The sequence below is a fragment of the Plectropomus leopardus genome, chromosome 5, assembly GCF_026936395.1.
Source record: "Plectropomus leopardus strain MGB_pleo_1.0 chromosome 5, ASM2693639v1, whole genome shotgun sequence".
NCBI lineage: Eukaryota > Metazoa > Chordata > Actinopteri > Perciformes > Serranidae > Plectropomus > Plectropomus leopardus.
Window position 1 is genome coordinate 37,175,739 of NC_142180.1, and position 12,929 is coordinate 37,188,667.

The following is a 12,929-nucleotide window of genomic DNA, read 5'->3' on the forward strand; positions in this document are numbered from 1 at the left end:
ATTATTATTATTATTATTATTGTTATTATTATTATTATTATTTATTGTTGTTATTATTATTATTATTTATTGTTATAGATCACCAATACTCAACTAATGGACCGCGGGCCAAATTTGGACTCTGATAGGGTGTCGGGTGCCCCCCCGAACTATGTTCTAATTAAAAAAACAAATAAAGTGATTCAAACTGGGAATTGATTTCATACATTAAAAAAAGGAAATTTCTCTGGCATTTCAGAAACAGAGTTGTTTTTTATGCTTTAATTCTAACCACAGGTCTTTCCTCTGCTGGTTATTATCGAGTTTTAGAATCATAATCAGAAAATTCAGAATCGAGTTTTACTGCCAAATACATTCACACATGCAAGGAATTGACTTGGCATTTTGGTGCAAAATAATAAATACAGAGGAAGAATAAAAATCTGAACTTTAAATAGAATAATATATAAAAATATAGAGGCAACATGAAATATGAAAGGAAAAATAGAATATAAAGAACACAAAATGTATGTATAAAAGGTGCAATGGAGGGATTTTCAGGCTTATTTACCAATTAATTGGGGGTATTTGTTTTATATTATGACTTTATGGTAAATGTTAAGATACAATCAGTTTATGTTTAAAATGTATTATGTTTGTTCTTTATCAGCAGCACTAATCGCCCTCCGGCCTCTAGTAATAATTCATGAAAGATACAGTAACCAAATATGGAGCTCCAGATTAAGAGATAGTGAGTGAACTTCTGAACCTTCAGTTTAAAGAGTAGAAACTGAAATCCAGCACAAAGAGGACCTGTAAGTCGCATCATTCATCATTAAAGACGATGAAGCAGATCAAAGAGTCCACGAGTCGAGCTTTTCAGCGCCGCAGGTACGGGACCGTCCACGCCACCGGTCCGAGCACAAAGGGGGAAAAAAGATCCTGACAAGTGAGCGTATGACAGAGAAGATTATGACGGGTTCACAGGTCACATTTCCTTAAAGCGCAAAACCCTCCAAAATACCTTTTATTGCCGTCTGGGAGAAAGCCAAAGTCTTATTTTAATGCGATTGAACGCAGGTCCTCATTGGCTTTAAAATATGCAAAGAAGAACATGCTAACATTAACCACTGCCTACATTATTTATCCTCCTGAAAAGTGTTTTATCAGCACTAGGCCTGCTTTACTTTACTTTTAAATATTCAGATTAGAGCGGGACTAAAACATCTGCCGTGCATGAAAGGGGCTCTCTTACATTTGATTTTAAAATTAAGCTTACAGTTTTCATGTTTGGTTAAAAAAAGGTTTTGGTTTGTTGCAAATTCTGTAGAGCTGCAGTTTTTTAAGGAAGTGCCAAAGGCCTAACTACCCAAAGCAATCAATTTTTTATTTTTTTTTTACTTTTTGACTGAAGAAAAACTCTATGGAAGCCCATTTCTGCCAGTGTGATGGGAAAAAAAGATCCTCTAAATCATTATATCAAGAAAAATAATTACTTATTATCTCAAAATTATAATATATTTGAGAAAATTTCTCATCATTTTCAGGGTTATTTGTCTTTCTGAGATACTAAGTCATTATTTTTAGAAATAATTACATTATTTGAGATACTTATTTATTATTATGAAATATGAATATTATGAATATTTAATATATTATGAATAAAATAAGTATTAAAAATATTAAATATTATTTTGAGAGATTTTCACTATTTTAACTAATTTTAAAATAGATGAAATAAGTCAAAGACAAATTCACATTATTTTGAGATACTAAGTCGTTATTTTGAAGTTTCTCAGAACACATTACTATTTTGATAAATGTTTACACTATTTTCAATTACGAAGTCATAAATTTCAGAGTAAATTATTTTACTTTGAGGAAGTTTTTCTTTATCGTGACTCATTATTTTGATAAACAAAGTCTTTTTTATCGGAAAAGTTTCTTATTTTGAGGAAGTTTCTCATTTTTTTGAGAATCTAAGTCATTATTTTAAGAAAGATTCACATTTAAGATACTTACTGTTTGTGATAAATTAGTCACTTTTTGAGTTTCTTATTATTTTGAGATACCAACTCATTATTTCTGAAGTTTCTCATACCACACTATTATTTGTTTCCATTATTTTGAGTTACTAACTCATGAATTTGAGAATAAATATTATTTGACTATTTTATTATTTTTCATTATCTTTAGTTTCTAACTCATTTTTTTGAGAAACTTTTTTGTCTTCTTAAAGTTTCTAATCAGATATTTAGTCATTATTTTGAGAAAAAAATCTGAATATTTGGAGATAGTAACTCATTTTAAAAGTGTTTTTCTGTTATCTCGAGATACTAACTCGTTATTTTGACTTACAGGATCTTTTTGGTTTTGTTTTTTTTCCCTCACACTGGTGGAAATTTGCTTCCACAGAGCTAAAAAAAAAACCTTCAAAGTTCATTTTTAGCATCATAATAATATCAAAACAGCCGGTCAGCCACATTGTCAAACCGAAATATGTTTCCAAGATTACCGTGTGATCCAAGGATTGTATGCCGTAGATTTAGTTCCACTTTGAGCAGTGACTTCAGATCCACTTTAAATGTTTGTGAGACTTGAGAGTGAACTTGAAAACTCACTAAAAGCGCGGTGCGATGGTGTGCGAGAGGCTCTTAGACAAAATATGTTTTTGTCAGTCACACCATAAGGTCATAAACTAACAGATTAATCTCTCACCAGTTACTTTGTGTCCATTTTCCCGTCTTCAGCAGTGGATTCTTCCCCCCGATGTGGACTTTATTTAGATGGCAGGAGGTTTTCGAGCGAGCGGGAAAAGCTTTTACTGTGGTTTACATTGGCCATGTATCACTGGGCTTACTAAAAACTCAAGAGCTGTTCCTTGCTTTTTAGCACTCAATCTTTTCCCCCTCCGCTCTTTATTCCCTAACAGCCATCACAAATTTGGTCTGGTATGTGACTGCTAATTTATCCTTTCAATGTATGATATCCTGTCATCTCCTCATTTGTCCCTGAGTGTTTCTAATCTGAGATAATCCCAGTCAAATCCTTTGATTGTGTGTTTGGACGTGATCCATCTCTAAAGAAGCAATTTAATGGGCTTCATGGCACTTGGTGTTAAGTCATTTATCTAGTGGATTGGATGTGAATGCTTGTTTTAATAAGTGCTCTTCATGAATAGTCGGAGACGTGCCATTTAATTAGGCAGAGTGTGGACCTATCCCGCACCAACTTCTCCAAGGTTTTTTTTTTTTTATTATTATTATTCGGAGCTCTGTGCTTTTTCAGAGAAGGTATGGCACTCTTCACATTTACATCTGTGTGAAGTTTAACTGTGGGATTATTACAGAACAAGACACATGTTGAAATGGTCTTAAATATACACATGATGACTGCGTACAGGCTGACTGCGTACAGGCTGACTGCGTACAGGCTGACTGCGTACAGGCTGACTGCGCACAGGCTGACTGCGTACAGGCTGACTGCGTACAGGTCGACTGAGTACAGGATGATTGCGTACAGGATGACTGTGTACAGGCCGACTGCGTACAGGCTGACTGCGTACACGATGACTGCTTACACGATGACTGCGTACAGGATGACTGCGTACATGATGACTGCGTACAGGCTGACTGCGTACAGGTCGACTGCGTACAGGATGTCTGCGTACATGATGACTGCGTACAGGCTGACTGCGTACAGGCTGACTGCGTACACGATGACTGCTTACACGATGACTGCGTACAGGCTGACTGCGTACAGGTCGACTGCGTACAGGCTGACTGCGTACAGGTCGACTGCGTACAGGCTGACTGCGTACAGGCTGACTGCGTACAGGATGACTGTGTACAGGCTGACGTGCTAAAAAACTGAAGCTAAAGCTGCAGGCAGAACATCTGCATTCTCACCAGCTGCTGATTCATGTAGATTCATGATATCTGGAATTTTACCAGTGACTGTTGACAGCCTGCCACTCATACAGCCCAGTTCGAGTCCATTAGTACTCATATGTAAAATATTAAGAATATAACATTTGAATAAAATACTAAAAAAAGTGAAAAATATAGAAATACTTGCCCTTAAAAATGCACAACTTTAAGCCTTAGGGACTGTTTCGCACATTTTACATGCTTTTTATTCTTGGTTTTTTGATCATTTTAGCTGTGTTCATGCATATGGCAAACATTTTTGGCAAGACTGGTTTTTTTTTAGTTTAATCAGTGAATTTCCAGCTCACAATAAGTCTAAAATAGTCCCAATATGGATATTGCTTTTATTTTTTAATTTATTTTCTTTTTACAGCTCATGCAATTGTTTGGTGAATTGATGCATTTAACCTATAACAAGATAATTTCAGGCTGAAAATAATCTCTAAGTTTAAAGTGACATTGACTTATCTCATATTGTGAATACTGACTGATAACTAACCCTGAACACTCACAAACGGTCGCTGAAGGTGTAAATAAATGTCACTGCTGTTTCTCTGGAACTTTCCATTAGTATTTTTCTTCAATATGCAGAAAGATGCGTGGGGAAATTCCAATATCTGTTAGTCATTTCCCAGCAGTGAGTGTGCACGATGGTTTGTTGCAACACAGTGTTGTTTTTAAGAAAGCCATCTCTTCCATTAAAAGCTCCTCCTTTGTTATGAAATCTTAAAACTATTTTCCGTTAAACAAAACGATGCACGCGGCTGAAAAAGAATCTACCTATGTGGTGTTTTACGTTCACCACTTTCTCACACACATCTGTTTTCAGACAGTCATGACAGACACAGAGCTCACCCGAAAGCTTTCTCTCTCTCTCTTTTTTCTTTTTCTTTTTTTTTTTTCCGTCTGGCTTCCTGTCCTGACGTGCTCCGCAGTGCAGCCGTGATTGGCCGCCACTCTTCATAACTTCCTCAAAAACAAAAACAGAGCGATCAGCTGACAGTGAGTGCAGCCGTAGAAAGTGCAGATATATACAGCAGTAACTTTGACTTTTGACACGCTGAGTTGTCCCTTAATGTCCATGTAAACCCAGCGGGAGCAAACAGAGGAATGTTAACAGGAAGTGGGAGACACAGCTGGTATCTGGAAGTGCTCAGAGAGTGAGAGGAAGTAGTCGACTCTCAGCCACAGCAAAAGAGAGATGGGCAGTGAGTACCGGCCACTGTCCGCAGCAGAGTCGTGCACCAGCCTATTCATTGGTACGTATGTCGTCCTCAAGTGTGAGTTTACGTTTCACGAAGAAAACACTTTGAATCCGTTTGTCGTTAACGTTTGTTTTGTAACCTGGATCAACATCAGACGCCTTTTACAAGCTATACAGGACCCTTTAAAAACCGAGCAAATTAGTTTAGGTTGCTTAAAAAAGAAATTACAGGGTAAAAGGCAATGACCGACCTGGCAAGAAGTGTCCCACACTTTACACGACATTTCACCTAAAGAGGCCAGAAAAGTATATTTTTAATTAGATTAACTTTATAATTAAAAATATTTTAATGAGAAAATATATAATAGAATATATTAAATAGATTCATTCATGTTTTTAAATTTTCAGCACTTTTTCTTGTTATTCTTTTTCCTTTTTTCTTTTTTTTTTTGGGTGCTTATTTGCAGGTAATTTTCTTGTGACTTTTTTTTTTTTTTTAAATTTTCGGCCATGTTTTGTGAGGTAGCTTGTTGTCTTCCCCCTGTTTTTTGTTTTTTTTTTTGAAAGAAATTAAACAATTTGCTCAGATTTAAAAGTGTTAAATCGACCTCAGTGCAAAACCTGCATCTGAACGCAGCAACAAGAATACTGATGTCGATCCAGGTTTCAGAGTGTTAAAGTATATTGTCTTTTTTTTGGGTTATTATTGTGAAAACTTCAAGTGAATTCACCTTCAAGCCATTTTCCTTTGCTTGTTTTTCACTTATTTCTTTTTTATCAGTTAAAATATCAAGAAGCATTCAGTGGATGAGTTTACTCTCATTTTCGGACTTTTAACATGTCATAATTTAAAGAAAAGTTGAATTTTTAATGATTGGTAAAACACTAATCCCTGCTTCCATCTAGAGGTGCTCTCGGCCTGCTCTCGCAAGTCGTGACGGCCGCGGTGTTAATTTACCAGTCCCCCAACCCCCACTCAACCCCACCCCCCATTGTAGCCAGATGGCTGTCACACAGGCGGTTCCCTGCCCGGACCATGCTGATTTCCCATCATTCTTCTGTTAATGAGGTCGTTAGCAATGCAACGGACAATTAAATGATCTCAATCTGGCCTTTTCCCCCATTTGTTTACTGTAAAGTGTACTGTACACAATGCCTCTGCTGAGATTACGGCCTCCGTCCTGACGTTTTTCTGTCTTATGATTTTTGTGTGCTGCACCGTGCAGCCGGGAATTAAATCGTCAGTGACTGAAGCCCACCGCTGAAGACGTTTTCAGACAGTCGAGTGGTGCAAACAGAGCTCTGACGGGGTTCATGTCGGTGCCTTCTCCTCTGTGATAGTCAGAGATCAGCGTCAAAAACTGACAAACTTTGTTTTAGTGCATCAGCAGCCTGTATGGAAACAACACAGCCCGGAGCTGCTGCCGCCGCCGCTGCTGCTGCACACAGGAAGTTTTGTTAAAGCGTGCGTGGAGGGTGACTTCAGCCAGTTAGTGGAGCACTCACCTTCATGTGAAACGCTGCCGAGCACTGACACCGCTGACAGTTAATTACGGGTGTCACAGATCACGCAGACGTGTCAGCTCGGCTGCGATTGACGCGCCGCGTGTTTACATCTCTGTTGTAATGTTGTTTTCTAGTTATTTTCTCTGCCGCGGTGCATCCGTTATTTAGCTCCAGAAGCGCCTCGGGGCTCGCCATAATGATCGTAAAAGCAGTACAGATTCGGGGGAATGAAATTTTAAAAAGGACTTGTGGGTATAATTGGTGAACCTGCCATCACAGTAACTTTGGAAATATTTTCGGTCAGGCTGTTGGAACACGCAGACTGCCTGTTAGGTAGACTGTCACGCTCTATATGTGTGTCTCTGCACGGCTCCATTATTACCCGCAAGTTATTTTGACAATGAGTGAAAACCAACTAAAGCTGATATATTGTTCGACAGGCAGACGAAAGGAAGCAAACATATGAGTTGTGACACACAGGAGTGTTTGGAAAGTGCCTCGCTAGAATGACTTCCATTAGGAGGCCAGGTGTCAGTAACAGGGAGGTGAAGCCAGTGGCAGACAGACTCCACACATTCATCTCAAAATGCCACATTTTTCACTTTTAGGAGGCTTTGCATTGTCATGAAAAACCTGGAAAAGCCATGGGATTTGAAAATACCAATTTCCAGGCCTAGAAAAGTCTTGGTAAACCAAATATACCCATCAAGTTTTGAAAAAGTCATGAAATTTTGTTTAATAAACCTGTACAATAACAATTTGTGTTTAGGGACCATCAGAAACATGAAAATCCAACTACAATTTCTGTTTTTACAGTTTCTGGCTGTGACAAATGGTGTCACTTTGGGGATTTTTGAAGATGTGTGTGGGTTTGGAAGGCATCTTTTTTTAAAAAAAAAAAAAAAAAAAAGCACATGTTTTTAAGAAAAAAAAAATACCAAAATGTTTTCTAAAAAAAAAAAAGCCAACATTTTTCTTTAAAAGTCACAATGTCAATTCACTGAATGTTTTCTTTAAGAAATTACCAGAAACTTTTAAAGAATGAAAAAATCACCAAAAGTTTTTAAAGAAAGATTGACTATTTTTTTTTAAAAAATTACCAAAAATGCTTAAAGGAAAAAAAACAAACAAATTGGACAATTTTTTTCTTCAGACAATGTCAAAATTGTTGTGTGTAAAAATGCCATGTTTCTTTTATAAATACCAAAAATAAAAGAAAATTTAAAAAATCTGAAAAAGTTTTAAAAGAAACTTGACCATTTTTTTCCCCTGAAAAATTCTAAAAGAAAAAAAAATCTGCCAAAAATTGTCAAAAAACTTTAGAAAAAAAAAAGCCAAAATCTCCTTAAATAATCAAAAAAAGTCATTTTTTTCTTTAGAATCACCAAACATTTTAAAGAAAAAAAAATTGCCAAAATGTTTTCTTCAAATATCGCCAAAAACGTTTACAGGAATAAATTTCACAAGTTTTAAAGAAAAATAAATTGGCCCAAATTTCTGAAGAAAACAAACCTTCCAAACCTGCCACAGGATTTAAAAAATAAAACGAAATCCAGTCATTTAAAACTGTGCGCACCAAGAGCCAAAATTAAAAACAAAGTCCCGCTCCTGCGCTTGAATGAACAGTCCCTGAGTTTTATATAGTCACAATTTCTTTAAAAGAGTACGTATTTCAAAAAGCTGATATATAGTAATGAAAAAGAACCAATGAGGAGTATCGATGGTCTTTTCAGAGAATGTATGGTCTTTAAAATTTGCATTAAAGTCATGAAAAGTCTTGAAAAAGCCCTTTTTTAGCTAAAATGTGTGTTGAGAAACAAAGTTAATGTTTTTTTCTGCTCTGCAGCTCCTCTCAGAAATATTAATATGAGCTGAGATAAATGCCTGGTCAGTAATAAAATCTGCTTACACAGAATCCAACATTAAAAACTCGCCCTTTGATTAACAGATTTCTCGTCTGAAGATAGATTTTCACCTGAAGCGTTTCGGTTCAACGAGAGGCCCAAAAGAGACAGGAGCTCCTGAGGCAGCAGTTTATCCGCGTCCTCGTGACAGCTCGCCCTCGCCGCCTCTCGTGTTTTTACACGATGAAACCAACAAATGTGGCTCCGAGCTACTGTCCGACATTCAGCTTCAAAGCCGCTGTTCGGGATCATCACCGGCGCACAAACTGGCGCGTTTTCTGTTCAGTCAGAGCTGCTGGCTGCCGTGGCGATCCCGCGGCCCGGGGCCGGGGCCGGGGCCGGGGCCGGGGCCGGGGCCGCACATCTGGCAGCGAGCGCGCGATGCATTCCCGCGCTCACCTTTTATGTCCACTCCTAACTGAGCGGGAAACACCCGATCATTTCACCGCCAGATACCAGGCCTCCTTCAGCCGCCACTCCAACGCGGCTGTTACAGTGAAGGCAACGTGCCCTTAACAATTAACACCTCCTTCATCCTCATCCTCCTCTTCCTCTTCCTCCTCATCCTCATCCTCCTCTTCCTCCTCATCCTCCTCATTCTTCTCTTCCTCCTCATCCTCCTCTTCCTCTTCCTCCTCATCCTCATCCTTCTCTTCCTCTTCCTCCTCATCCTCCTCCTCCTCAACCTCCTCTTCCTCTTCATCCTCATCCTCCTCTTCATCCTCATCCTCCTCTTCCTCCTCATCCTCCACTTCCTCCTCTTCCTCTACTGCCTCCTCATCCTCCTCATCCTCCTCATCCTTCTCTTCCTCCTCATCCTCCTCTTTTTCCAATGCCTTCTCATCCTCCTCTTCCTCCTCTTCCTCCTCATCCTCCTCTTTCTCCAATGCCTTCTCATCCTCCTCTTCCTCCTCTTCATCCTCATCCTCCTCTTCCTCCTCATCCTCCACTTCCTCCTCTTCCTCTACTGCCTCCTCATCCTCTTCATCCTCCTCATCCTCCTCTTCTTCCTCATCCTCTTCATCCTCCTCTTCCTCCTCATCCATTATTTGAAGTGAAAAATGTCTTTTAGTTCTGTGTTCATGTGTGTTAAGTGTGTTATCAGTTTTCGTTTGCTGCATTTAGATGCCTTTCACAAGCATTTTAACATCTGAAACCCGAGAAAGCTGCTTTGATTTATTTCAAAACACAGGAAAACATAATGAGCAACTTTGTAAGAAATATCCTGCAAACTGCAAAAATAAAAAATAAAAGTAAATTTAAAAAATGGTAAAAATGAGAGAAAAATGTCCAGAAAACTATATTTACAATTCTCTTAATTATATATTTAAATTTATGTTACAAAAGGAAAGGTGAAAAAAAATAAAATAATAATTTTATAAGAAAAACAATTTTTTTTTGCACTTTCTTTAGGTTATTTTTGTTTTGTTTTTTTACTTTAAACTTCTCTTGTTACTTTATGTTTTTCCTAAATTTGATTATTGTCATAATTGCAGAAGTTATTTGCAGCTTCAAATATTGAGTCACAGGTCTCGGTGCCGAGTCTGTGTCACCTGATACTGATGTTAATCAGCTGAAACAGCTGGTCAGTAACTACTAATGTTCTATTAGGAAAGATGTTTTCAGACGTTTTTTTCTGACCTCGAAGGTCGAGTTTGGGCTTTGTTTGTTTATTTGTCTGTTTGTCAGCAGGATTATGGAAAAGCTATCGGCTTGATTATCATAAAACGTGGAGGAAGAGTAGCATCTGCAAGGAAAGATTGACTTTTGGAGCAGATCCGAATCACGATGTGGAAACATGAATATTTTCCACTTTTGTTAACAATGCAAGATAGAGCGTTCGGCCTTGGTTTGGGTGTGCGCTCTCCGAGTGCCTGTCAAGTTTGGGGGTATTTTTTTTGTTTGTTTTTGGTTTCAGTGATTTGTATTTCTATCAGCTTGTTGTTTTTGCTCTAACTGAATAGCAATTCTGGTAAATCGCACAGTCTAAAATCAGTCCACTGTGTAGAAATGCAGATTTTTAAAGAAGCTGTCTCATATTTGCCACCAAAATAGCCAAACTTCTTATACTGCAGGATGCACAAAGCAGATTGACCCATTTCTGTTTGTACGACGGCGGAGGACAGCATTCACTTTATTGTGTCATCTCTTTATTGAGTCAGATTAGATGTATTTTCAATGTTGCCTCCAGCTTATCAATAACAACCCAAATGCACTGAAGGCCATTAGGCTGTTTGAAACAGGCCTGTCAGTTTAATCTTCCAACTGATCCTAAGTGCTTGTTTATGGGAAACCAGCGCAAACGTAACACAAAAAATATCCCCAGAAAATGTGCAGCTATGACTCTCTCGGACATCTGGAAGAGCCAGCTTGTAAAATGATCTTTAATTAATATTTAACACTTTAAAACCTGGAGCCACATGACTTTTCTTTCTTTCAGATATCTTTCACAAATATTTAAACCTTTGAACTCTGAGCAATGTGGTTTGATTTCTTTCAAAAACATGGCAGTGAGCAAAACCGTGAGAAATCTGTGATTTAGAAAATTATTTTAACCTTTAGAAACCTGAGCATATCGGCAAACTGGGGATAAGGAAATCATCAACTTAAAAAGAAATGGACAAAAAAATGTATTAAATTAGTAGAAAGATCCAAGAAGATTACCTGAACATAAACAACAAGAAGAAGAAAAAGACCCTAAGAAAGTGCTAAATAAAAAAAATTAAAAAACTTTTTTCTTTCTGTGACATAATTTTAACATAATTTAGAAGATTTCTAAGTATTGTTTGGATTTTTCCTCATGTATTCAAAAGAAGTCAAACCATTTTTTTCTGGTTTCAGTGTTTTAAAGAAGCAAAGTAAAAAATGTCAGAGGAGCGAATGGAGGGAAAACTATGGGAAAAACCCATATATAATTATCAAAATGACATTTAAAAAATATGTTACAGAATTATTAGAATTTTTAAGCACATTTGCCAAGTCTTTTTTTGGGTCATTTCTTCTTTTGTTGCTCATTGCTTTTTGAAGGAATCACCTGGTTTCAAAGGGTTTTTATTTTAGAAATTGGACAATATTTGAGAATGAGAAATGTATACTTTATTTTTTTCTCTGCAGAATAAAATTTGGTTAATTTTAATGTATAATTTTCTACATTTCGCTGTTAGATTAAATAAATTCACCATTTGCAGCAGAGAAAACAAAGCAGTTTTAACAGTTGAAAATAATGATAAAGAAAACCGTTTTTTTTGTTTGCTGTTGTCGCTCTCGCCTCTGCACCGCTGTGTTCGTCTCGTCATGAATGTCAACCTGCTATATTTACCTTTAAAGACCAGATTCACGCCGCCGCTCTCCCGCTGGGAGCAGAATAAAGCTCGAATGCTTCAGGGAGCCTTCGCACGCCGTGTGCTGAATGCTGTAAGAGGAAAGAAGTTGCTCTATAAGAATATTTGAATATTAGGAAAATACAGTAATTTACAGCTACAATAAATTCAGTGTCAATGAAGAATTTCCTCACCAGCAATTAAATGTAACGGGTTAACTTTTTAAACTTCAACTTTTCCCGTGTTTTTGGGTCTAACTGACTAATGGGAACGTCGTTTTTTTTTGCGGTCAGATGCAGAGGTTACTCGTCTTTGAAGCTTTTTGGGTGAAGAAACTGTTGAGACGAAACAAAAGCATTTATGTGGACATACAATGCTTTATTTTAAAAACATTTTTAGCACTTTCTTGAGGTAATTTTCTTGTTTGTTTGTATTTTGTTTAACTTTTTCTTTCTCTTTCTTTTTTTTTTTGCTTATTTTTGGGCCATTTCTTGTTAAGTTGCTCATGACCCTCCACTTTTAGAGAGAAATCAAGCCGATATCTCAGGCGGTTTAGAGTCAATATAATCATCAAAACATGATTTTCACATCTTTTTCTCTCTTTTTTCTCTTTTTCTTTCACGTCTTGTTGCTCTAGATGTGGTGCAGCTGACACGCTGCTGAGGTGCCGCTGAGGTGCAGCTGAGATGCAGCTGAGCAGCGCCTGAGCAGCGCCTGAGCAGCGCTCTAACTTGATAACACGAGCACCAAAATAAAAAACGTCGCGTTAAGTGCTGCTCGCGCTGCTGACGAGTGCTGTGTGTAACGGGCCTAAGAGACAAAAACAGGGTCCAGGTTGAAAAATACCAAAGTTACCCTTTAACTTCAGCCTCTGACGCGATGTGAAAACAGCGTTCATAACCTCGATCCTCTCCTCTTCTTCTGCAGAGACGTCAGAGTGCTTTATATGCAGGGATGCTGAACTCCAAGCCAGTGACCCACTGAGGAATTTCTGCGACTGCAAGAATTTACTTGCCCATCACGTGTGTCTGTCCACGTGGATCCAGAAGGTAAGAAATACTTTCCATGTAGGGAGCCTTGATATTTT

General features: G+C 37.8%; 1 protein-coding gene across 2 annotated transcripts in view; it reads left to right on the top strand.

Moving 5' to 3' along the window:
• Window positions 1–4,811: 4,811 nt before the first annotated feature.
• Window positions 4,812–12,929, top strand: part of LOC148189619 (uncharacterized) — a 135,078-nt gene continuing 126,960 nt past the window's right edge. Inside the window, exons 1-2 of one of the 2 annotated variants that reach the window (XM_088078153.1) lie at window positions 4,812–5,167; window positions 12,770–12,891. In XM_088078153.1, the coding sequence (XP_087934279.1) occupies window positions 5,110–5,167; window positions 12,770–12,891 (180 nt within the window). In that variant the 5' untranslated portion in view covers window positions 4,812–5,109. The remainder of the gene's footprint in view (window positions 5,168–12,769; window positions 12,892–12,929) is intronic. The other variant, XM_088078152.1, reaches the window with a different exon arrangement.